General features: G+C 41.3%; 2 protein-coding genes across 2 annotated transcripts; both read left to right on the top strand.

Moving 5' to 3' along the window:
• Positions 1 to 3876: 3876 nt before the first annotated feature.
• LOC309710087 (long-chain fatty acid transport protein 2-like) lies at positions 3877 to 7967 on the top strand. Its single transcript, XM_082539291.1, has 10 exons — positions 3877 to 4409; positions 4553 to 4762; positions 4846 to 5001; positions 5213 to 5337; positions 5428 to 5622; positions 5713 to 5803; positions 5979 to 6177; positions 6256 to 6353; positions 7329 to 7459; positions 7576 to 7967. The coding sequence occupies exons 1-10, from the start codon at positions 3950 to 3952 to the stop codon at positions 7750 to 7752; spliced, it is 1842 nt and encodes a 613-aa protein (XP_082395417.1). The 5' UTR covers positions 3877 to 3949; the 3' UTR covers positions 7753 to 7967.
• A 6467-nt stretch (positions 7968 to 14434) lies between these two features.
• slc27a2 (solute carrier family 27 member 2) lies at positions 14435 to 23461 on the top strand (the record flags this gene model as incomplete). The annotated part of the gene is made up of 10 exons (XM_082539290.1): positions 14435 to 15047; positions 16967 to 17176; positions 18989 to 19147; positions 19263 to 19387; positions 19477 to 19671; positions 20446 to 20536; positions 20644 to 20842; positions 21104 to 21201; positions 21287 to 21417; positions 22816 to 23461. The coding sequence occupies 10 exons, from the start codon at positions 14435 to 14437 to the stop codon at positions 22990 to 22992; spliced, it is 1998 nt and encodes a 665-aa protein (XP_082395416.1). The 3' UTR covers positions 22993 to 23461.
• Positions 23462 to 25286: the final 1825 nt, after the last annotated feature.

A 25286-nucleotide genomic window follows, 5' to 3' on the forward strand; every position in this document is an offset into this window, starting at 1 on the left:
GTGTGCAATACTCAGAGACATGGCCAAGGTAAGAAAGGCTGAAAGACGACCACCACTGAACAAGACACACAAGCTGAAACGTCAAGACTGGGCCAAGAAATATCTCAAGACTGGTTTTTCTAAGGTTTTATGGACTGATGAAATGAGAGTGAGTCTTGATGGGCCAGATGGATGGGCCCGTGGCTGGATTGGTAAAGGGCAGAGAGCTCCAGTCCGACTCAGACGCCAGCAAGGTGGAGGTGGAGTACTGGTTTGGGCTGGTATCATCAAAGATGAGCTTGTGGGGCCTTTTCGGGTTGAGGATGGAGTCAAGCTCAACTCCCAGTCCTACTGCCAGTTTCTGGAAGACACCTTCTTCAAGCAGTGGTACAGGAAGAAGTCTGCATCCTTCAAGAAAAACATGATTTTCATGCAGGACAATGCTCCATCACACGCGTCCAAGTACTCCACAGCGTGGCTGGCAAGAAAGGGTATAAAAGAAGAAAAACTAATGACATGGCCACCTTGTTCACCTGATCTGAACCCCATTGAGAACCTGTGGTCCATCATCAAATGTGAGATTTACAAGGAGGGAAAACAGTACACCTCTCTGAACAGTGTCTGGGAGGCTGTGGTTGCTGCTGCACGCAATGTTGATGGTGAACAGATCAAAACACTGACAGAATCCATGGATGGCAGGCTTTTGAGTGTCCTTGCAAAGAAAGGTGGCTATATTGGTCGCTGTTTTGTTTTTGAATGTCAGAAATGTATATTTGTGAATGTGGAGATGTTATATTGGTTTCACTGGTAAAAATAAATAATTGAAATGGGTATATATTTGTTTTTTGTTAAGTTGCCTAATAATTATGCACAGTAATAGTCACCTGCACACACAGATATCCCCCTAAAATAGCTAAAACTAAAAACAAACTAAAAACTACTTCCAAAAACATTCAGCTTTGATATTAATGAGTTTTTTGGGTTCATTGAGAACATGGTTGTTGTTCAATAATAACATTATTCCTCAAAAATACAACTTGCCTAATAATTCTGCACTCCCTGTATGTCTGTGCTTTCCATTAGCTCTTTGTCTGACATGTTCACTGTTTTTTTCAGAGGCGAGCGGGACAAAGTATCTGCTGTCCAGAGCGATTTCCCTGGGGCGTACTGCACATTGTACGAGTAACGCATGAGTCTCATTCTGAATCGCTAGATGCTGGGTGGCAAGAGATCCAGAGCTTGTCCTCCCAGTAAGGAAACGAGAGGTTTGTGGTCCGTTTCGAGACAAAAATGTTTACCAATCAGGAAATCACGAAATCGCTCAAACGCCCATGTAGACTAGACGCCAGTGCCTCTTTTTCTACTTGTGCCTATCGTGGTTCAGTAGGAGAAAGGGACCTCGATGCATACGCCACTGGTCGCCATCCTTCTTCCCACAGCTGCAAAAGAACACCTGCGAGACCATAGGATGAACCATCTGCTGATACTTTAATGTCTCTGTTGGGGTCATACATTGCGAGCACTGGGGGTGAGGTCAGGGCATCTCTTAATGTTTTGAAAGCTCTCGCTTGGTCAGTTCCCCCAGTACCATGCATTCTTTGTGGAAAGAAGATCTCGCAGGGCTTTGTCTTTTTCAGCTAAATGGGGGATGAACTTGCCCACTTGATTCACCATGCCCAGAAAACTGCGCAACTCTGACACATTAGTTGGCTCCGTCATTTCTGTAATCATAATACAAAAGGGACATGAAATTTAAAATGCTAGGTCAAAAAACCCAGCCCATGACATCATGCTTTGTCCTGTAGTGTGTTTGTCATGTTTCACATGTTTTGTCATTGTTTAACTTTTGTCTTCAGGTCAGGAGGGAAGAGCCGGGATGCAAATTATTGAGATGACAGCGTTGCACTTCTGGCTGCACATTTTAATGACAAGGTGTTTTAAATGATCTTTGCCTTCATAATAATTTTATTAAAGCTGTGATTTCATACACACACCCTCCATATCCATATCTATATCCATAGAGATCGTCTGTAATCCCTGGGCAACAGCAGCAAGTTGTGAACAGAAGTTAAGCTTCCAATAAATTGTGGATAACATAAACCCAACATATAAACTGTTTTGTTTTGTATCTGATTTTTCTTCTTCTTCTTTTTTTTTGCTGCAGAGATATTGAAACAGGTGCAAAGTTGTTTGCAACTTGTGAATTTTGACTCGAGGGTGAGTCATCTCAAGAGTAACAAATCTTTTGATGCATGTTTAAAGATTTGTTTGAACTCTGCCGACTCAGTGTTTTGTGTCTCTTAATGCTTTTGTTTATTCTGAGTATGTATTCTGTTATGATTTGCCATTTGTTAGGTTTCTGTTCTGTGCTTGCCCTGGTCCCACGTCTGTGTTCTGTCTGTCTATGGTGTCACACTGTCTGTTTGTGAATCTGTCTGTTTAGTTCAGTGTCTTATCTGGTTCTCTGTGTCTGAGTTTCCTGTTTTATTCTGAAGGTCCCCGTCTCATGTGAGTGTGTTCAGTTTACGTTTCCCCTGTCCCGCCAGCTCCGACTTCTCCCAGGTGTGTTGCCCTCCTGTTTCTCATCCCCTGATTACTGCTGTGTGTATTTAAGCCCTGTGTGTTCTCCTGCCTGCTGCCGGTTCGTCTGTGTTCCACGGTGTTTCGTTCCTCTCACTGCGCCTCTCTGCCCCGCACCTCGTTTCGTGTGTTCTCAGGTTTGTTATTTAGTTTTCCCAGTTTAGGTTTCTTTAGTTACTTGTCATCCCTCACTGCCTGTTTGCCATTACACCACCTTGTAAATAAATGTCACTCGAATCATCAGTCATTGCCTGCATTTTGGGTCCTCCTTTCCCCCAACACCACACGGCTCGCCTCGGCAGCCGTGACACTATAAATCTGACCATACACACACACATACACACACATACACACAGTAATAAACTATACTGCTAAAGTAATAGACCACTTAAAAGCTTTTAGACAGAAGCAGATTTACTCAAAACTGACTGAGAGGTCCAAAACTGAGAGATCCTCTCTGATATCTTTGAAGCTCAATAATTAACAGCTGTCTGGCTTTTCTGGCACACAACTTCTTGTTACTATTACTAATATTTCCACAACAGATACATGTTAATTGGAATTTATACAGTTGAAACTTAGGACCACTGGGAAAAACATAAACTGGGGATCATAACGTTTAGAATGTTTTGCTGTTAGGAGGGACTGTCAAAGCTGCTGTCCTGTTGGCGCTGCCTCAAGTCATAAAACAGAGGCCTCGACCAGATTTCCTGCAGCTTCTCACATTCAGAGCCAGGAGTAGGCTCTCTGTGCATACTCCTCTTTGTATGCACAAACGTCTCAGTATGAGGAGTCTTCTTAGTAATCTCATTATAAACAGTGAGGTCAGAAACATCGGGGCCTTGACTGCCTAATTCCCCGATGTTGCTGGCTGATGCAGCGGACACAGAAAAGGGTTTCACTTTCCTTCTAGACAGTTATTGTTGATAGTCAGAGTATTTGGTGCTAGTTAAAGGGTTCCTCTGAATTTTTGCCTTGTGCCCCAACAGACTCACCAGTGGCTCTTGGCAAAACTGCAAGTTAAAGGTTAACTTGCACCTGCCCTTCTGTGTGAGCGAACACAGCCCAGCAAAAGCTTAGCTGAGATCCGACAATCTCCAGCCTGTCTTCACGTTCAGGTCATCAGGTGCTACCCTCTCACCGTCTGTTTGGGCTTCATTTTGGTCCACTAGCACAATCTAAAGTGGTCACTCGGTATAAAGCCAGTGAAAGGCCTAAAACACGTGAAAGCAGTATGTTATACTGTAAATCATTGATGCAGCTCATCTGGTTGTTCACTAGCAATACAAAATGCTTTTCAACCTTTGGAATTTCTCAGTGCTCCTCCTCCTGCTCCACATGCCTTTTTATACCTCTGCTTTGTCTTCAGCAGGACAGCTGTGAGACAAACATGTTGGTCTGGACAGTGTGTGCGGCTTTGATTGCATGTGGCGTTTTACTCCGCCATTCTTCCTTCCTCCAGGATGTCCAATTCGTGCTCACTAAAATAAAAGTAAGGCGGTTCATCGAAAAGTGCGTGCAGACTAATTACTCAATCCTGGACCGCTTTTTAGAGCTGGTGAAGACGCAGCCGCACAAGCCTTTCGTTTATTTTAAAGATGAAACGTTCACCTACCGGGACGCAGACGTCCTGAGCAACAAAGTTGCGAGAGCGTTTCTGCAGGCTGGATGCGTAAAAGAAGGAGACACGGTGGCGCTGTTCCTGGGGAACCAGCCGATGTTCCTGTGGCTCTGGTTGGGTTTGGTGAAGATTGGATGTGCTGGAGCTTTGCTCAACTCCAACATCAGATCCAAGTCTCTGCTACACTGCCTCAACTGCAGCGGAGCCACAACTCTGGTAGCAGCTGAAGGTAGTACCTGCATTTCTGTCTGCTTTTCCAAGCAATGGAGACAGTAGAGAGCTCATTTACTCAACATTAAATAACCAGATAAATACATAAATAAATAATCTGACAGGCCTGGAGTTCATCAATTGTATGAAACAATTTTCTAGACTTGCTGGATGCAGTGAAGGAGGTGCTGCCCCATCTTCACGAACAGCAGATCAATGTTTTCATCTTAGCTGACAGATGTGAAGTTACAGGTGTGAAAAGCTTCATTGATAAAATGAATCAGGCTTCCTCTGAGCCTATACCCAAGGAGTTAAGGTCCCATTTAACCATGCAGAGTCCAGCAGCCTACATATACACCTCAGGGACAACAGGTAAACTACTTACTGAGATTCACGATGCATCAGTGAAAGAAACAGAAGATTCGCCACCTGAGCCTCTGGCTTGTCTTTAACAGGTCTCCCTAAAGCAGCTTTGATCACTCAAGGCAGAGTGTGGACCATGTCTTTACTTCTGCCTTCATCAGGAGTGAACTCCAAAGATGTGATTTATGATACCCTCCCTCTTTATCACAGCACCGGCTTCCTTGTCTTCACTGGGGCCATTGAGAGGGGTATGAACTCTTTGGATATATAATATTGTGTTTTTTAGATATATGATTGGTGTATGACTTTATTTTATTTATTTTTTTAACCAATGTAATATAAAAACCATAGTTACATATATGTAACTATATGTTACATATTTGTTGAAAAACCCAAAATTTGGACTACTTCCACTGCTACTCTTTAAAGTGTGCTGTTGTCATCTATTGTTGTGTGCAGGTATTCCTGTTGTTCTGAGGAGTAAGTTTTCTGCTTCCCAGTTCTGGGACGACTGCAGAAAATATAATGTCACCGTCATACAGTACATAGGTGAAATTATGCGTTATCTCTGCAACACTCCACAGGTTTGTGCCAACACAGCACCAACATTACTGTCTCACACAGAAAGGTTTAGAAAACTAACAAACGCATGCTCTTCTTTTCTCTTCAAACAGAAACTCAGTGATAAAAACCACAAAGTCAGACTTGCAGTAGGCAACGGGATCAGAGCAGATGTTTGGAGGGACTTTGTGAGACGATTTGGGGAAATTCAAATCAGAGAATTTTACGGAGCAACTGAGGGAAACTTTGCTCTGTTGAATTATAGCAGCAAGATGGGAGCTCTTGGGCGACACACCTTCCTGCACAAGGTAAAAGTCCATGTTTCAGCTCACATTAAGAAGTAAAACCTGTCACTCATGAAGCAGTGTTTTAGCTTTTTTTTTTTTTTAAACTTACAGATGTTTTTTCCATATGCTGTGATCAAATATGACATAGACAAAGAAGAACCTTTGAGGGATTCTTCTGGTTTTTGCATGGAGGTTCAGAGAGGTGTGTTACTTGCAGGATGCTTACAAAACCAAAGATTCTTTGTTTCCTGTCCTTTTATTTATATTTCTAAAGTTCTCACCCATGCATCTTTAAAAATAAGTATTTATTTAAATCTCATTAATATTGACTTTAAATATAACAACCCCAAATATGACTTCTCCTGTACTTTGAATAGGTGAACCTGGACTTCTGGTGACTAAAATAACAGCCAAAGCTCCATTCATTGGTTATGTGAGAGACATGAAGCAAACTGAGAAAAAGAAGCTGCGTAACGTCTTCAAGAAAGGTGATCTGTACTTCAACACTGGCGACCTGCTGCGCATCGATGAGGATAATTTCATGTACTTCCACGATCGTGTTGGCGACACATTCAGGTGAGCGCATGTTTTGAAATAATGCTTAAAAATGTGAGCTCACACAGAGCACTGAAAAAATACAAAAATTACCAACAGATGGAAAGGAGAGAACGTAGCTACAGCTGAGGTGGCCGACATCCTCGCGCTGGCTGACTGCATTAAAGAAGCCAATGTTTACGGAGTCAAAGTGCCAGGTACATGTTGCTTTGTTGCTGCGCTTGTGCCAAAACCAAGAAACACATGCTACTGAATCAATGATCAAATTGTTTAACAATGATATCCAGCATTTTTTCTTCGCTATGCATAAAAATGAATTCTTTTTAAAACAAAAAGGAGCTCTAAGATGGCATTACCAAACCTCACCAAACTTTGAATCTTTATATATAGCCGTACAAAATATGGGGGGGGGGGGGCAATGTTTGCTGCTTGTTGCTCTGTGCTCCATCCAGATGATCCCGCACTACTTCAATAATTTTGTAGTCCAAGATCTGAGGATACAAATTCATGACTGATAGTGATCCATTGTATGTTTTTCTATCCAACTTGTTTTTACTACATTGGCAGTGTGTTTGGGGTCATTGTGAGGCAGAAAAATGAAGCTCTTGTCAATCAAATGCTTTCCAAATACTTCTGCATGGTGGATTAAAATCAGACCATACTATTCTGCATTCATAATTCCATCAATTTCCAAACAATGGCTGAAATGCAGCCCCAAACCAGCCTCCATTGTGTCTGTAAACACTCAATGTTGTGCTTCTCTCCTCACCTCCTTCGTATATGTTCATGATGGCATGAACCAGAAATTTCATATGTAGATTCATCCCTCCATAACACCTGTCACCACCGATTTTTAGTCTAGTTCTTGTATAATGTGGCATACCTTAGCCTTTTCTCCCTGTTTCACATCCTTTGAATGGCTTCTTGACAGCCACTCTTCTATTGAGATTTCTGATGAGGCTTCTATGAACAGTAGATGGATCAACTTTCCTATTTCTTAAGGACATAACTTTCAGATGTTGTTCATCTGCTGTAGGTTTCTTAGCCCTGTCCTTTTCTTTTGTCCTCCACTTGTCCAGCTTCCTGAGAATTTTTTGACACACTATTGTGAGATTAGCAATACTGAACTTCAGTTAACTCCTGTTTTGTGACTGTTTAACTTTTGTCTCCAGGCCAGGAGGGAAGAGCCGGGATGGCTGCTGTTACTTTGAGAGATGGACTGAAGTTTGACTCCACGGCTGTTTTTAAACATGTCGAGGACTTCCTGCCGTCCTACGCCAGGCCACGCTTTCTGAGGATTCAAGTATGTTTACTGCAGTTATTTTACACTTTTACAAATGCATTTGTGGGTAAGCCTCTTTGTTGCCATAGTGATTTATTTAGCCCACTAATAATTGGTTGTACTGTGATTTATTACAGAGGTCACTGGACATTACAGGCACGTTCAAGCTAATAAAGACGAAAGTAGTGGAGCAGGGCTTCAACCCAAATGAAATAACAGACCCACTCTACTTTCTGAATGAAAAAGAGAAGAACTATACTCCACTCACGCCAGATGTATTTGATTCAATTATAGCAGGAGACGTCAAAATATAAAGTGATTTTACTTTTGAAGAAAAAAATCCACCTTTTCACACACAAGCGAATCATTTGTTGTGTCACTTCTGGTTACACATTTTAATGACAAGGTGTAAAGCATAAATTTATTTTTTGTTCTTTCATGCACACCCCCCATGTTTGAGTTTGATGTACCAATCTGTGAGTGTGGTGATGGGTTCACTAGTTTATTAAATGGATTGCTGTACACCTCCTTCCTGCATTGCATTCTGGTCCGTGTAGGCTTTTGGCAGTGTGGGAGCAAACATATCTTTCTGTCACACATTCTGCTCTCTTTAATATTCATTTAAAACCTCCACACCCAAAGTTTATGCTTTTGTAAGTGGATTTATTCAGTGGCGTAATTCAGCTCATACAGCTGGTTTCATGCAGAATGTATACCCTGAATAACTTTATCTAGTCTTATGTCCCAGAAGCTCACACCAGCTCCCAGCGTAGGTGCTCTTTTTTCACCCTCTGGTTGAGTGATTCGTAGTGTTCAGGAGGCCTGGATTAAAGCCATGGAGCTCAGGCAGGGGAGAGCAAGCTCATTAACCACAGGGTCACTGATGTTAAAAAGGGAATCATAAATGGGGGAATAAAAAATGTTTCTTTCAGTGGTATAATATATTATGCTATTTCTGCCACTGTCCACAAGTCCATCCATCACTTTTGTCCAGTGACTTGCTGTCGATGGATTACCACGGCCCTCGAGAACATGCACAGAAAGATATTTTGTCAACATACAGCAAACTGTAGTGCAGCATTTTACAGGGATGCACGCACATTTTAGGCAGCATTAAACCACAATTGTTCTGAATCTGGCTCAAATTTGAGTGTCAGGATTTAAAGCATCTCCTTTGTCCATCTCACATATCAGATAAGCTGTAAGACACCCAGGAAATGCATTAAATGTATAACACTTTAAATTCATTATATTATTAATTCCTTTCTGATGCCACCCATCAGTTAAATGTCAGGTTACTCAAGAGTTGGTTTGCTGCTGGTAATAACTCTCAACTCCTTGAAGAAACGTAACCATGGCATTTGAACATGTTTATATCAAATCTGTCTTTTCTTTCTTTTTTTAAAAAATATTAGCGATCTGATCACATTTTATAATTAAATGAAAAGTGCCGACGGATGTGCTGTTGTGCTTTGCCTCTCTCTTGCGCTATATTTTTGTGGAGGGGGAAGGGGGGGTGGCGGATCTCTAGTTTTTCCAGGTGAATACTTTAAAATCTCCACACAAATTTTTTATTGGATAAAGATTATTTTAATTTTTTATTTATTTGATCCAAATAAGTTACTTCATTGTTTGGAGCTACAGGAGGAGCTGACGTCATTTTAATATTCCATTTTTTAAATATGCACTTACACTCACTCACACGATGCATAATTACAACCATGTATCCATAGTACACTCACACAGAAATGTAGACATGACAAAAGCATAAAAATAATTATCTTAGATCTGAGAGCCAAAGCTGGAGGCGAATGCGGGAGACATTTTCACAGGTTAAGAAATGGATCAATGAACTTCCCAAACTCTAAGAAAGCTGACTGTGAGCACACAATATCCTTATATCCTTATAAAAAGCAGCCAATGCCGAACACCCCCAACCCCCACCAAAACATGGATTTTAGCTCTACTGGTGATTATAAATTGGCCATAGGTATGTAAGGTTGTGTCCTTATGTCTTAGCCATGTTATAGAATGATGAGAGGTGGGATAGGCTCCAGCCTGAATATACAATATATATTTATAAAGTTAATGTGAAAGAACAGATTTCTCTGTTAAGTGTCACAATGTAGAGAGTTAATGCACAAGCTGTGAAAGATTTCCTCAACCTGTGTGTGTGACAGCGAAGCTGAGCCGGTCTGTTGGAGAAAGTCCTGCACTAACTGTCCAGTAAGTGGTGCAGAAGGTAATCAGGATTATCTGTGATAGATAACAGTTTCTTTAGTGACCTCCTTTCCACAACAAATGTGTCCAGGTTGCAAAAACACACAATAGCTGAAATGCGTGTAGAAAGATTTGTTTGTTTGTTTTTTTGTTTGTAGAATTCATATTTGGACTTTTTTTAAACTATAACTTTTGCCAAATTATCCATTTTTTTTCTGGAAATGATTTCAGAAGTTGTTAGGATGTTTAATTCCATTACATTTCAGTTATCTTATAATATAAAGCCAAATCACAGTATCAGTTAGCTCAAGCAACTTTATATTTTTTGGTAAGGACACTAGAACGACGGGGAGAAAACCCCAGCAGTCAGGTGATCCCCTATGTGCAAGCACTTGGCAACAGCAGGAAGGGGAACACCCTGTTACAACAGGAAGAAACCTCCAGAAGAGCCAGGATCAGGGAGGGGCAGCCATCTGCCATGACCGGTTGGAGAGGATTTAAAATCCTATTAGATGACGAGTTGTCCTAAAGAAAATGCTGATCTTCTTGCACAACTTGTGATCTTTCAGAAAGCTTTCTATTTCTATACTGTCACTGTCAGGGGGCTGAGTCTGTGACCCAGCATTTTGAGTTATTTTGTATTTTTTGATTACTTATGAGTTAATGTTGAGTCCTGGGGTTATTATTAGTTCATCTTAGTTGAAGTTTAGTCTGGTTTATGTTATCGTCCATGTCTCCTTGTTTTCTGTTTATCACGTATTATCTCCTCGTCTATGTAGGTTCCCCTTGTGTCTCTCTCCTCTGTCCCTCTGCCTCTCTCGTTCCCTCTCTCTGTCTCTTGTCTCTCCATGTTTCCTGTTTTTATTTAGATTTTATTTATGTTCACCGTGTTTAATTTTGCTTCCCCTGTGGCGTCACGTTCATTTGTGTCAGCTGTGTTTCTCGAGGTGTTTCCACTTCCCTCATTACCCTTCTGTGTATTTAAGTCCTCTGTCTCCCTCTGTTTAGTGTCAGATTGTCTGCATTGCTCCATGTTCATGTTCACGCCTTTGTCTTCTCTGCCTCAAATCTTGTTTTTTTCATGTTCCTGCTCAGATTCATGTTCATGTTCTTATGTCATAGTTCTCATAGTTAGTCTTAGCTGTTTCCAGTTTAGTTTCTAGTTTAGTTTTGCCCCAGTTCACCTTGCCTTTGTTTTGTGTTTTTTTCCCTATCAGCCAAATAAATGGCTCCCTTTTTGTTATACCTTAGTTTTCTCTCTCCCTTGTCTGCTCTGGGTCCACTCCGCAAACACACCGACCATCCCGACCGTGACAGTTACTTACTAATCTTTATTTGTAATTGACTATTTTGTTTTAAAATCTTTGTTATGGTACAAATTTAACTGATCTTAAGAATCAATTTTTTTTTTCTTATAGACAGAGTTTTGAGGAGTTTCCCTTTGCTTTCTTCTTCGTTCTACTCTCATCTGTATTAATGATAACTGGTTCAAGAGGAGTAAAGATCAAACCACAGCAATGCCTTGTACTGTGGTGGCCTTGGTGAACTCATCTAAGCTGGGGATAAGTAAGCGTAAGATGGTTGTTGGCTGCTCTGTGAGTTCAACAGGAGGACAAGGAGCTGAAACCATAACAGAGAGTGCTTCCTTTGTGGGTCAGGGGTCCTTCTCCAGATTAGGTATTATAATCACATTTTCTCTGGTCTGAACCTCAGTGAAGCATGAGCTTTCAGCAGGGGATGATGCAGAAGCTGTACTGTGTCAAAGTTATTTACTTACAGGCTGAAACATGAGGCAAACGTGTTTCACTGTCACATCAACAATTCTAATGAGCGGCACTGGTGCAAAGTTTGCACTGTTGCCTGGGCACGTCTCTGTCAGAGTGGAAAGGACTGTGCCTGATGTTACTCTGTGGTGTGACTGCCACCCTGTGCTGAAATAATAATCATAAGTTCAGCAGGAACAGCTGGAGCTGGAGGATCAGAAAAGTTGGTTTCTTTTGTGAGCTTGGGGTCCTTCTTGGGATTTGATAATACACTTTCATCATTACTGGCCTGAACCTCAGAAAACAATCATATCAATTTTATTTTCTGGATTTTTTTCGTTGTCACTTCAAACAATATTTATTTGATGTGATGATCTGGCTGACTGGGGGTGTGGGGCTGAATAATCTTGCAAACGTGTTTTATTTCTACATCAACATTTGTAGTCAGCAGCACTGGCGCACAGTTTGCGACGTCACTGAGCAGAATGTTGTGTGGATCTGTGTGACTTCTGACAGGATGACATGGGCCACGTCACTAGTTATTTATTTATTTTTGTTTTGCATGATGTTATGAAGGAAGGCTCAGGGTTTAAGTAATCAGCATCATGGGCTCATCTGATTAGAATGAGAATAAGCAGTCATCTAATCATTCACAGAGTTCTCCTTTTATTCTCAAATCAATAAAGGAAAGAAGGAAAGAAGGAAAGATACGCATTGACTGCCAATGCTGAAAGAAAATAGAGATTTAAGTTACTCATTACCTTAAACAATATATAAAATCAAAAACCCAAACAGAACCTCACCGCTGCTGCCACCCCGTGTGGGAGTGAAGAAAGAGTGAGCCAAAAGTAAATGCCGTCCTTATATAACATGTGACAGGTGAGTGCAATTAAGGACAAGCACTACACCCAATCAAAGGTGAGAGAACTAAACAAGGTGCATCTGGTGAAGTGAGTGAGTGTGCTAGGATGTGCTAAAATATGGGTCTTCACAACACATGACATTAAACGAATTAAATAGAAAGTAACTGAATAGACCAGCTGGTAATACCTGTTGTTTCCAAACACATCACCTAAGCTGACCACAATGAATAGTAGCCATGACTACTGTTCAAACAGGCAAACTAGTATTGCTGGTTATGGAGAAGCTTCAGATCTGAAAAGTTAAGGCCTTAAAGCTGCATTCTTTATAATAGCCAACAGGGGGTGGCTCCTCTGGTTGCTAACAGAAGTCTGATTTTATGAGTAAATTAAGCTTTCCTGGTGGATTTCTGGCAGAGGTGGGACCAAGTCATTGTCTTGCAAATCTCAAGTCTCAAGTCTTTACCCTCAAGTCACAAGTTAAGTCTCAAGTAATGTCAGGCAAGTCAGAGTCAAGTCTCAAGTCACTGGTGTAAAAGTCCGAGTAAAGTCACAAGTCTGAAACTTTGAATTTCAAGTCCTTTCGAGTCTTTAAAAAAATAAATAAATAAATAAAATGTTGCAGTTATGCTAAATGTAAATATTAGACCATGTGATTTTTAAATCTGTTTTTCTCAACACATGACGGAATAGTGATCTTAGAAAATATACACAAATTGTGAAATTGCACCTCTATAAAATGCAGCTCAATTACACTTGGCTCCAAGAATAATTTTCACCAACAATTCTGAGATAAGCTGCATGTTATTCTTGGATGCGCTATAGGACCGGCTTTAAAATAGCATGACAAAAATATTATACACATTCAAACCAAACAGTATCATCAACGTAGCTTCAACTGTCGGACAAAGTTGGAAGTTGTTCCATCTCTGTCTGTGATTACATGTTTTGCATATTGCATTTCATTTTTTGTTGACTACTTCATAGTTTATGTACTTGAAAAAAATAACTCCTTGCAGCATTTTTGAGCGTTTTTTTTTTTCTTAAAAAAAATCTGGTTAATTTGATTGGCTTGCTACAGCTCCCGCACACATACGTACGGAGTGTGGTTTGAATAAACGAATGAATGAATTGAATTAATGGTGCACACTTTCTATATAATATGCGTGTTAAATTTTAGATTTGGGGAGAAATATCAAGTCTTTTCAAACCGGTTCAAGTCCAATTCAAGTCCCCGGTCATTGGTGTAAAAGTCCAAGTCAAGTCACAAGTCTTAGAACATTTTTTCAAGTCAAATCTAAAGTCATAACATTAATGACTCGAGTCCAAGTCACGTGACTCGAGTCCACACCTCTGATTTCTGGTGTCGGTCTCTAGTTTCAAACACTATAAAGACATCAAGTGAAGTTAGATTTTGTTCCCTTTAAGCCTGACCTATTTTCACTGAATGAGTTGCTGCTTTTCTCTATTTTTTTAAGTACAGATTACAGATTATAGAGATTTACTGGGAAAAACAAGCCTGTTACTGGAAACAAGCATTGTTTACTACCCTGTTTCACACTTTGAAACAGCCTTAGCAATTTCACACACCGCTCAAATCTGCAGGACAGTGGTAATATCTGACACTAAAATCACAAATCTTTCCCGAAAGCGCAGACTTGGTAGCAGGGTGCGGCGAGATGTTTGTGTTATTTCTCCCCCAGAGAGTAAAAAGCGAGCGTTTGTGCAACTCGCAGAGGAGCTCCTCCCCATAAATCAGCAGACGAATACAGAAGGCGCACTGGCTCACGCCCACCACCGCTCAGATTGCGGATTTATGATAAAGGTTGCCATTTACGGACTCGCTGTCCGTCGTTTATGACTGTTTTTGTTAATATGCGTGGGTGGATTTCAGTCTTCTCCCACTTGTTTGTGTTTAGAAATAATTACGAGGAAATTATTCGCATAAATCATTCCGATGTACTGAAACACAATCCATTCAGTCTCCCTTCAAAATAAAGTGCCAAACTGATTTGTTTGCTCGCTTTTCCCACTATTTACCACGCTAGAAGGCGTTTTCATGACATCGGGGGAAAATGCAACATAACATCAACAGTTAGGTTGTAAGTGGAAGTGGAAATTCTCGATTTAGCAACTGAAAAATATTCCCCGAAATGAAGGAGGGGTCAGCGGGGCAGATCCGAGCACCGCCCCGGGTCGAGACGGTGAACTTTGTCACAAATTTGACTGAGCAGCACAGTGTGCGCCTCCTCTGCCTCTCCCCGCTTATTCTTTCAGCGCTCTGCAAAATGTACATCTGCTTCAGCGTCTTGGCCGGACTGGCACTTCTCTGTTTCTTTTACATCAGCGCGTTTTGTCCCTACTTTGGCGAAGATTTCGCGTACATCCTAAAGAGCATTAAATGTGGCATCAGACTAACCAAATACAAGAAAATCAAGCCCTTTTACAGCATATTGGACTGCTTCTTGGATGCAGCGAAGAGGCACCCCAAAAGGATCTTTGTACACTTCGAAGGTCGCTCGTACACTTATGGCGAAGTGGACAAACAGAGCAACAAGGTGGCCCGAGCCCTGCAGGCTGAAGCCCGGCTGAAGGAGGGGGACACGGTGGCCCTGTTCCTTGCGAACGAGCCCAGCTTCATTTGGACTTGGCTCGGTTTGGCGAAGCTGGGCTGCCCGGCTGCCCTGCTCAACTTCAACATCAGATCCAAGTCCCTGTTGCACTGCTTCTCCTGCTGCGGGGCCAAAGTGATCATCGCCTCCTCAGGTGAGATACAGCGAGAAATAAATTATTGCGTCGGACCAGAGGAGGCTCTCGTTATTTGACGCGTCTCCCACAGGACTGCGAAGTTCAAAGTTCGACAGCAAGTGAGAGATAACTCTTCATGCTCGGCTTTTGTGCAAGTACGGAAAGTATCCTCAGATATTATATTATTAATTCTTCTTGTAAAATGATTTTGACCACGCAATTCATTGCAGAAGAGAAACGTGGGTCTCCAGCGTTTTACCCAACAGGGAATAAAAATCCTAAATTAAACCCTTTTACGCATCAAAGATGTTAAAATAAAGAGTTTATAAACAACAGTTTATATTAATTCTATAAATGAATGCAAACAGATACTGCTCAGTGCAGATTTTGCAGGCTACTTGACAATATAATTCACCCCGTCACATCTGTCCTGCCACTTTCCTCGTGTCTTATATTTATAGTAAGCTTTATTCCGCACTGCATCGCAGATGGATAAATGCACTGATTGTTCTGACAGCTGTATTTAGTTTGCAGGTAATGATTGTTGAATAATGCAATAATGAGATCAGATCATAACGTGGTCTATAAATGCTGGAAGGACTAGACTGACTAGATTCTGACTCACACTCTTAAGATTATACAGTGCAGTGTTGGCCCTTTTCCATCATCTGTTAGTGATGAACGATAATGCAAAACAAAAGTGCACTTATTCAGATGATCGCAGTTTTATTGGCACGGTGAACCTGCGTCAGGGACTCTCTCCCTGTTTTTTTTTTGTCTGTAAATTAAACTAGAAGGCATGGATGATAATAATAAAAATAAATTGCTTTGCACCACCTGCCACACGAATGCTGTACTTCCAGCTTAATTATAAAAACCTCCAGCTAGAAACTCAGTGCTTCCACAAAGGAAAAACTGAGCTAGTCGGTCTTTGAGTAAATTGCGACATAAACCTAAACGTTTGTTTGAGATCAGTCCCAATCAATAACCTCTGCTTAAAGGTTATTATTGATCAGCTTTAGTCGCGGCCAAAAGTTAGACGTTAGGATAAACTTAAATAGATTTAAAAAAAAGTGCAGGAAGTGCATTTTTGCTGGATCGATTAATTGCTATTCTATATCTGCATATATGGAGGGGATACGATCTTGATTAATCAGAATCAGAATCAGAATACTTTATTCATCCCGAGGGAAATTAGGGGTTACAGCAGGCAGCACGCTAATGGCGCATGCGCACTCACAAAGGAACCTTCTGACCAACTTTACACAAACATCACATTGGGCAGACATGTCAGAAGGTAGGCTGATAGGAAAAAAACAACGAAAATACACTACATGAGGTAAGAGGAGGAGAAAAAAAACTCCACTCAGACTGAGCTCCTAGTGGGAGAACAGTTTGATAAAAGAAAAAACACCTCAGCACAAAAGCACATGACTATCAATACACCATAGAAACACGAGACAAGCAACAGGGGCGGGTAAAGGGTAAGAGAGAGCCGGCACATTTCATACAAATTACATGAACGCCAGTGTTTGGTTATAATGGTTAGACATAGAAGAGAAGCAGTGTTTAAGCTATTTTGGTGGTTCCAACTGTGGCAGTGCAGTTTTGAACGGATGAACATTTGCAAAAAGGAAAACGAATACTTCACATATGAGCAGAAATGATTAAAGAACAAGGGGGCTCTTTATGCTCCACACTGAAGAGCAACTTCATCGGAAGAACAATCTCAGCTTGCAAACGTGTTTCTTTGCGTTCTCATTATAGAACTTAAAAGGCCTTTACTAAGAAATGCATGCATGAGAGCTGAACTTCCCACCCCAGTGGGATCAGGGATACATGATACAGGCCCACATGTGTAGGTGCACATGTGCCACATTTGGCAACACAGCGCTATGACGGGCTGTGTTGAGCTGAAAGCTACTGTCTAATTGTAGAGCTGCAGGATGCTGTGGAGGAGGTCCTGCCGACGCTGAGGGAGCGGGGTATCAGCGTGTACCTCATGTCGGACAGCTGCAGTGTGCAGGGCATCACCGCTTTGTCTGACAAGATCTCCAAGGCCTCAGATCAGCCACTGTCCCGGGACCTCAGGGCCAACATCCATATCAGGAGCACCGCTCTCTACATCTACACATCTGGGACCACAGGTAACAACAGCAAACTGCTCTGAAACAAACGCTGGCACGCAAAATAAGATTGCAATGATAACAGTCAAGCTTATGAGGTGCATCAAGCTTCAAACACTAGATCTGTGCTCAGCCACACCTTCTGTTCTTGGAGAGGGGTGTTAATTGAACGTGGTCATCTGTGGGCAATAACATTTGCTGAAAGGCAAAAAGCAAACACACTCACAGCTTCCTAACTGATAAAAAGTGAACCCTGGGGTTTTCTTGTTACAGGATTTTTTTTCCCTCACTCTGCATTGTTTTCACAGTTTACTAGCCAGTAGTTTTATTCTTTCCTGCCTTTATTGGCACACTGCAGAATGTCTTGGCACAGTACCAGTGTTAGTGACAGATTGTGTGTCTTACACATCTTACACATGCCTGATTTAGACAAACTGTGAATGCTCTCACTACTTCATAGCACTAACACAAGTGAAAACATAAACACTGAACCTTTAAGTCCTGGTTGTGTGAAGCCTGCACACATGTTTAATTGTGGTAATTAAATTTGATCAGACTAATGGGTGAGGGGGAAAAAATCTGCACAATTGTTCTTTCTGATGCAGGCTTGCTGATCTTCGCTCCATCAAGGCGCATTACAGGGATGTGCCTAAATTAAATGCTGTATGTCCCACAGAGCTTTTTCAGATAAGAGTAGTACATGATGCAAGCTGGAACATCTGTTATTCACCGTCATTTTAAATGGTATACTAGTTTTAGCTGGTGGAAAATAGGCTTAAATCAAAATTTAGTCCCAGTTGAGTCCTTAAGACGGTCTTTTACAACGATGTGCTGAACAAGCTTGGATCTGCAGAAAACCTGATGGATGTATAAGTCCACTCTTTAGCAACTTCTGTTACCTTTATTGCCTTATATTCATTCTTTTAAAAGATACAATTATCGTAAAGGTGAACACCACTCTATAGACTCTATAAACCTGCTGTGCCTCAGGTAGTAGAGTGGGTCATCTACCAACCAGGAGCTGGTGGTCTGAACCCAAGTTTCTCCTGATGCATTCAGTGGAGTATGCATGTTAGAAAAAAGCACTGTATTAATGTGTGTGTGATTGGGTGAATGAGATCTGTGGCAGGAAGCACTCTGAGTGCTAAACTTGAGTTAAAAGGCGTGGTCTCAGGAGTTTGAAAAAAAGAAGGCAACTGGACGTCTTTAAGTTTTTTGTATGTTTTTTGTTGTTGTTGTTGTTTTTTTTAAGCTGAATTGTAAGCTGCTAATAGTTGGCTTCACAAGCCAAACCTGCTGTTCCGTGATGGTCATTCACAGTGGACATAGATGTCCTCCTTCACTCCTCGCTCGCGCTGTTTTCTCAGTCCAGAGTGACCTTTATCCTTTACGTGTAGCTCCTTAGACTGATAACCTATGCAGATATGCCGAAAGGCGTGGTACAAGTCCATTTACCATAACTTTAAGAAGAAGTAGAGTCATTTTCTCCTCGACTTCAATACACCTTTTTTTCAGTGTTTCCATTTAAACAAAATGTGGCTTCGGCACAGCATGGATAAAAACAGAAGAATCATTCACCTGATCGATTATTTAGTTTTCACCATTTAGAGTTATCTGCACCAGTTCATTATGAAAAATTCAGCATCTATAGCTGCTGAGAGTCCATTATATTCACCATCTACTTGGGACTGTTTGTTGCTGAGAAGATTAAATGTTGCTTTGTGCAGTCATTAGAAGATTCAGGATCAATGAATGAACCACAGTGAAGTGCATCATACTACTTTGTTCCTCTTTAATTCAAAAGCACAATCTGTTATTCTTTTCCCTGGGAAGGTTTGCCTAAAGCAGCCATTGTCACACATGAGAGGGTGTGGGCCGCCTCCTTCCTCCAGTCGATATGTGGAGTCACAGCAGAGGACATCTTCTACATCAATCTGCCTCTCTATCACAGCGCCGGCTTCTTGATCGGAATGACTGGAGCCATCGAGAGAGGTAATGATCCTCTTAATCCTCTCAAGAGTACAAGAGCAAAAGCATCTGCACGCCTGGGTCAGGAGCTTAAGCGGTTAAGGAAGATAAAGGTTGTGTAATATGATTTGACTTGCAGGTATTACCATAGTCCTGAAGAGAAAGTTTTCTGCCTCTCAGTTCTGGGATGATTGCAAGAAGTATGACATCACGGTGATGCAGCACATCGGCGAAACGTTGCGCTATCTCTGCAACACGCCCAAGGTAAGAGGAAACCTAATCAGTCTGCAGCTACGTCAGTCAGCCGCCGTCCTAATGGTGGAATATCTCCGTGTCCATCCCGCTCTTGGCAGAAAGACGATGAGAAGAACCACAAAGTGAGAATTGCAATCGGCAACGGTGTCCGAACGGACGTTTGGTCCGAGTTTCTTCATCGCTTTGGAGACATTAAAGTTAGAGAGCTGTACGCTGCCACAGAGGGAAACATCGGCTTCATCAACTACACGTCCAAGATCGGCGCAGTCGGACGAGTCAACTTTGTGCACCGGGTAGGAAAAGGAAGCAAGTCGCATGTTTTCACAGTGTGGTGCAATGTCTGTGTTAATATCTGGAGCTTACATTGGTCGATCACATTTAAATTAAATTGGAGCAAAATGTCATCAACAGCTACAGGAGTGAGTTGAATTTGAAAATAAACACCCACACATGCATTCTTGGATACAAAATGATAAACGGGCAAAGGGCGACTACATTTAAAGTTGTGGTGGCCGTTTGATTGGACAAACAGTGCATACAGATATTTTAAGCAAAACTTGACTGTGTTTGTCCCCCATGAAGAAGAGTCTCAGACTCTCTGTACACACAAATGATGAAGGCCATTATGTGTACAGTGTTTTTAAATGATCAGATCATTCAAATCACTTCTCTTGGCTAAGCACTTTACATTCTAAAACTTTATCTGTTAAAAATCACCCTCATTTCTTGGCGCAATCACTTACCTGGACCTCAGATAGAGATAGGCCTTGTACTATGAAGCAAGATCAGCATACACAGGACATATCTGACTTTATCTCATAACCTGTTCCAGAGCAGATTTGGTTTATAGTGTAAGTCAGAGTGGTGATGTAACCCTGTAATAAGTGAACCAACTTTGCAATACTTAGAAAAGTTACATGGATAAGCCTAAATCCTATTTTTTTTATCAAATCCTGAAACAAGCATGTTGATGTTTGTGCGTCCTCACAGAGTTGCTGCCATGCTGGCTGTTCCACTACTTTTAAAAATTTTAACTGGTGGGTTTTCTTTCCTTCTTCCTTTTCCAGTTTTTCTTCCCCTACACTTTGATCAAGTTTGACATTGAGAAGGAGGAACCTGTCAGGGACTCGCAGGGTCTGTGCATCCAAGCAGCCGTAGGTGAGTCTGTAAAGAGAAATCGGGTTCAATTTAAAGGAGTTTTAGTTTGATAGAAGTGAAATTAAAAAGGAGTTTTGATTTATTTTGTTTCCTGATGTCTCTACCAGGTGAAACGGGACTTTTAGTGGGAAGGGTAACAAAGAGGTCCCCCTTTGTTGGCTACGCTGGTAACAAGGAGCAGACGGAGAAGAAGCGGCTTCGAGACGTCCTGAAAAAGGGCGACCTGTACTTCAACACCGGCGATTTGCTTCGGTTCGACAAAGAGAACTTTGTGTACTTTCAAGATCGAGTCGGCGACACTTTCAGGCAAGTTGTGACTCATTTTTGTGTTGACCTGTCGCTTTGTTTTTGTGGTTCTGCCCAGATGATCGAGTCTAGACTGAGTCACCGTTTGGTCTGGTTTAGTTCTCAGCTATTAAAAGTATAAAAATATGCAATTAACAGCTGGTTAGAATAGTGTGTGTGAAAATGGCTTTTTTTCTTTTGTGCAGGTGTTTACTTGCAGATCAGGTTCAAACTGTGCTGCAGAAATTGTTCATTGGAGTCTTTTCGTGTTTTTTGTTTCAGGTGGAAAGGAGAGAATGTCGCCACATCGGAGGTTGCAGACATTCTCACAATGGTTCACTGCATATTAGAGGCGAATGTTTACGGTGTGAAAGTTGAAGGTAAACGCACTCGGGTCATAAATATTAAAACCTTACAGAGCTGTCTGCACTTTGCATTTCATATTTCTCTCATTTTTCAATCAAGGTCATGAAGGGCGAGTCGGCATGGCAGCTCTCACTTTGGAAGAAGGACAAAAGTTCGACTGCTCGGCCACGTACACGCAGGTCGTCAACTACCTCCCAGCTTACGCGAGACCCAGATTCATCAGGATTCAGGTAATAAATATAAATAAATAATACATGCACATCCAGACCAGACGGGCCGCTATGGCTTAAAGATATTGTTTTAATTTGTGGTCTGATTCTGCTGTACTCACGGAGTTCATCCTTTCCACCTTTAATTAGTGCATGCTCAAAGGCTAAACGTGCTAAACGCTTGGTGTCTGAAATCCAGATGGCTGAAGCGGTGTGTGGATCAGAGTCTGAGCCCGAGTTTTTACTGTGTAAGATTACCAATAATGCAGATCAGAAATCAGATGTGTCATTGGGTCCCAATGTTGTTTTTTCTAGACAAATATTAAGGATTTCAGATTTTTCCTTTGAACCAAACAGGAAGGCAGTGCAGTGATGTAACCCTAACACTTCCTTCAGGGTTAGGGACAGCTGCAAGAAATGCTGACTCTGGCAACATATTTTCATGACTTGGTAAAACCGTAGAGGATGTGCCCTCCAGATAAAATTATTGGAGATGATTAAAAAGAAAGTTCCCAAGAAAGTGCAGTACAGGACCGTTCTACAGCTACTTTAACTATGAAATATTTGGATTTATGTACCAAGGAAATTACTCTAATATACCTTTTACCCCCAAAACTGCCTTAATTTATTGTGGCATAGATTCAACAAGGTGAAACATTTGTCAGGAACTTTGCTCCATGTTGACCTGACAGCATCACACAGCTGCTGCTCCCGTTCCACCACATCTCAAACACACTACTCAATTGAGATCTGGTGACTGTGGAGGCCATCTGAGTACAGTGAACTCACTGTCACGTTCAGGAAACCGATTGAGATCATATGAGCTTCATGGCATGGTGCGTTATCCTGCTGGAAGAAGCCATCAGAAGATGCATACACTGCGGTCATACAGGGATGGACATTAGAAACAATGCTCACATAGGCTGTGGTGTTTAAACGATGCTCAGTTGATACTAAGGGTCCCAAAGTGAGCCAAGAAAATATCCCCCACTCTATTACACCAAAACTATCCTTAACTGTTGAGCCAACGCATGAAGGAGCAATGATTACATGCTCTTTCCACCAAAATTGTGACCCTACCATCTGACTGTTGCAGCAGAATAAGACGCTCGTTAGACCAGAAGATGTTTTTCCCAATCTTCTAAGTGAACTTTGATCTGTCAGTGTGAATTATAGCTTCAGTTTCCCGTTTTTGACTGATAGAAGCACCGGCATGTTCTTATCTCTTATCTCTTTTGAGTTAATGTTGCCGTCCTCTAATAATAACTGTGTAATATTGCTTTGCAGTTTGTAGCTGATATCTGATCTGATTGACAGCATTGTTATTGGCGGTTTATCTTAATTATGTTTTGGTTTTCTTTGCTTTTTGTTCTACACTAAAGCTTGACACAAAAACATCTTTCAAACTGTGTTTTGCAGCCCTGCCTGGAGATGACGGGAACCTTCAAGATGAAGAAAGTGAAGTTGGTGGAGGAAGGATTCAACCCAGCTCACATCAAAGATCCTCTATACTTCCTGGATCCTGAAAAAAAGACTTATGTGCCCTTGACCGAAGAAATCTACAGAGCAGTCGCCTCGAAGGAAGTCAAACTCTAACACAGAAGCTAAAGTAGTCACTGCTGAGCCACTTTGTTTGCAAAGAAATAACAATAATGGATCTTAACAGATACTAATCTCAGGGACGGACTCGGAAACGTCAAGTCACGTTTGGAGAGATGGTTTTCATCTTTAGCACAGCTACCTTCACCTCTTACAGTGACACTATGTGATACAGAGAGTATGTGCTACTCACTGTGTTCTTAATTCGTTAATTAATTCTTTGGACAGTTAACCATAACATGCACATTTTACTGTAATCGCCTTTGTTTTTACATTGGACTGAAGCTCTTTTAATCCATTCCGATATCAGAGTCTGGATATTGACTTTTCAACATCTACTGTATCTCTTATGTAGGGATTTGTTGTTACCTAACTGGACTTTTGTACAGAGGTAAAAGCAGACACTGCGTTATCTGTTTGTGTACTGATGACACACACTGTAAATTAACAGTTTTATTGCATAACACTGCCCTGAAGTGCTGAAGTGTTAATGTAGCAGCTGCCGTTGTGCCCTTATAACCACATATGTGCACAATAAGAGGAACCTCCAGGCAGGCTTGCGGGGTGACTAACCTGCGCAACCTTTGACATAAATCAGACGAACTCTGTCACACCCTGTTGTTTAAAAAAAAAGAAAAGAAAAAAAACATAAAAAGAAACTTGACAAACAGGCAGAGATCAGTGAACTCTGATAAGATATTTCTAAATGTTGTCTGACACTGAACTTTGTCTTAAATGACTCCCTTGAGCTACTGCAGAGTAAAGGTTAAACCAATCGAATTTATACAGGAAAAAAATCAAGTTTGGTTATTCCATCCTATTGACCTTTATTTTGTACAAATCACAGGGCCTACAGCAATATGACAAAAACATTTTATGTGGAATAGTTACACTTGTATAGTACGGATTTTTAAATGATGCAATTCTAAGAAGGTCAATGAACTTTTCCACCCAGATACTCTGATCAGAAAATATTTAAAACAGAGCACCACAGACTAGAACTGGTTTTTGGTAGAGCCCTAACAGGAATTTCAGTTGGGGGGGGAGACGATGTGAAAGCACCACATTTGCTGTTTATGATGGATCCAGAAAGCTGACTGAATGAGGAGACCAAACGTTCACTCCATCCTGACTGCAGCTAAACTGCTGCAGGAAAAAAAAACCTGCCATCTCCACAGCTCCATCACTCAGGCCTTCAGAGTAATATTCAGTTCAAGTTGAATTTATATAGAGCCAAATCACAACAGTTGAGTCAAAGCGCTCCATTTTTGTAAGGTAAAGACACGCTGTGGAAGAGATTATTAACAACTAATGATTAAATGCAGAGAGGTGTATAAAACACAGTGAGGGGAAAAGAAGGTGAATGAACACTCATTGCATCATGGATAGCCTCGAGCAGCCTGGGCCTATTGCAGTGTAGACAGGATTCTGGGTCACCTGATCCAGCGCCAACGATCTACATTATCACAAAGTAAAGTTTAATCAAATGTTAAAAGGAGAGATTGTGTCTGTCTGATGAATCCAAACTTGGAGCTGGTTCCACAGAAGAGGAGCCTGGAAGCTGAAGGGGCTGCTTTTCTACTTTTAAATATGATAAGAACAACAACTGAGGCCGCAGTCTGAGTGAACTGCTGTAGAGTGGTGGGTATGGTATTATGGGGTCTTTAAGATAAAATGGCGCCTGATTATTAAAGACCTTGTATGTGAAGGGAATGGATTATGAATTCAGTTTGACAACCTACTTTGAGTTTACTAAACAGCATTCAAACTCACAGCACACAGATTCTCGATCTTATGAGTCGAATTCCAAAAATACTCTGATCAACAGCACTTGTCACTGGATTCCTGATAAAACCCTCATAATGCAATAAGGCAGTGGTGGGATGGTGCTATGAGTGTACATAATCTAGAAAAGGATAAATATAGCCAAAGTGTCCTTGAAGAAAACCTAGGCTGGGGAAGATGGTAAACAGATGCTTCCTGTCAAATAGGAGATGAGAAGTTCCTCAAATCCAGCAGTCCAAAGGCTGCAGATGTGCTCAGTGTTAAATGCTGCTTAAAGGGTTTCTACAAATCATTTAGTAAACATGCAAACATTTCTAGAAACACGTTTTGACTTGCCTTCTTATTGATTTTTTTCCTGATATGCAAAAATCCAGAAAATCCAGTACAGGGAGTTAAGCTCGCTGTGTGAACAGTAACCCACCCCAACGTCTCACTACATTTACAGATGGAACATTTTAGCAGGCAGGCGCAGAAAACTCAAAACTGAGCAATAAATTATTTCAAAA

The sequence above is a fragment of the Aulonocara stuartgranti genome, assembly GCF_965226115.1.
Source record: "Aulonocara stuartgranti genome assembly, chromosome: 7".
Lineage (NCBI taxonomy): Eukaryota > Metazoa > Chordata > Actinopteri > Cichliformes > Cichlidae > Aulonocara > Aulonocara stuartgranti.

Coding starts and splice junctions, on each gene's coding strand:
- LOC309710087 (XM_082539291.1), top strand. CDS start 3,950: ATGTTGGTCTGGACAGTGTGTGCGGCTTTGATTGCATGTGGCGTTTTA. Junction 5,002..5,212: donor CACTGGGGCCATTGAGAGGG/GTATGAACTCTT, acceptor TGTTGTGTGCAG/GTATTCCTGTTGTTCTGAGG. Junction 5,338..5,427: donor ATCTCTGCAACACTCCACAG/GTTTGTGCCAAC, acceptor CTCTTCAAACAG/AAACTCAGTGATAAAAACCA.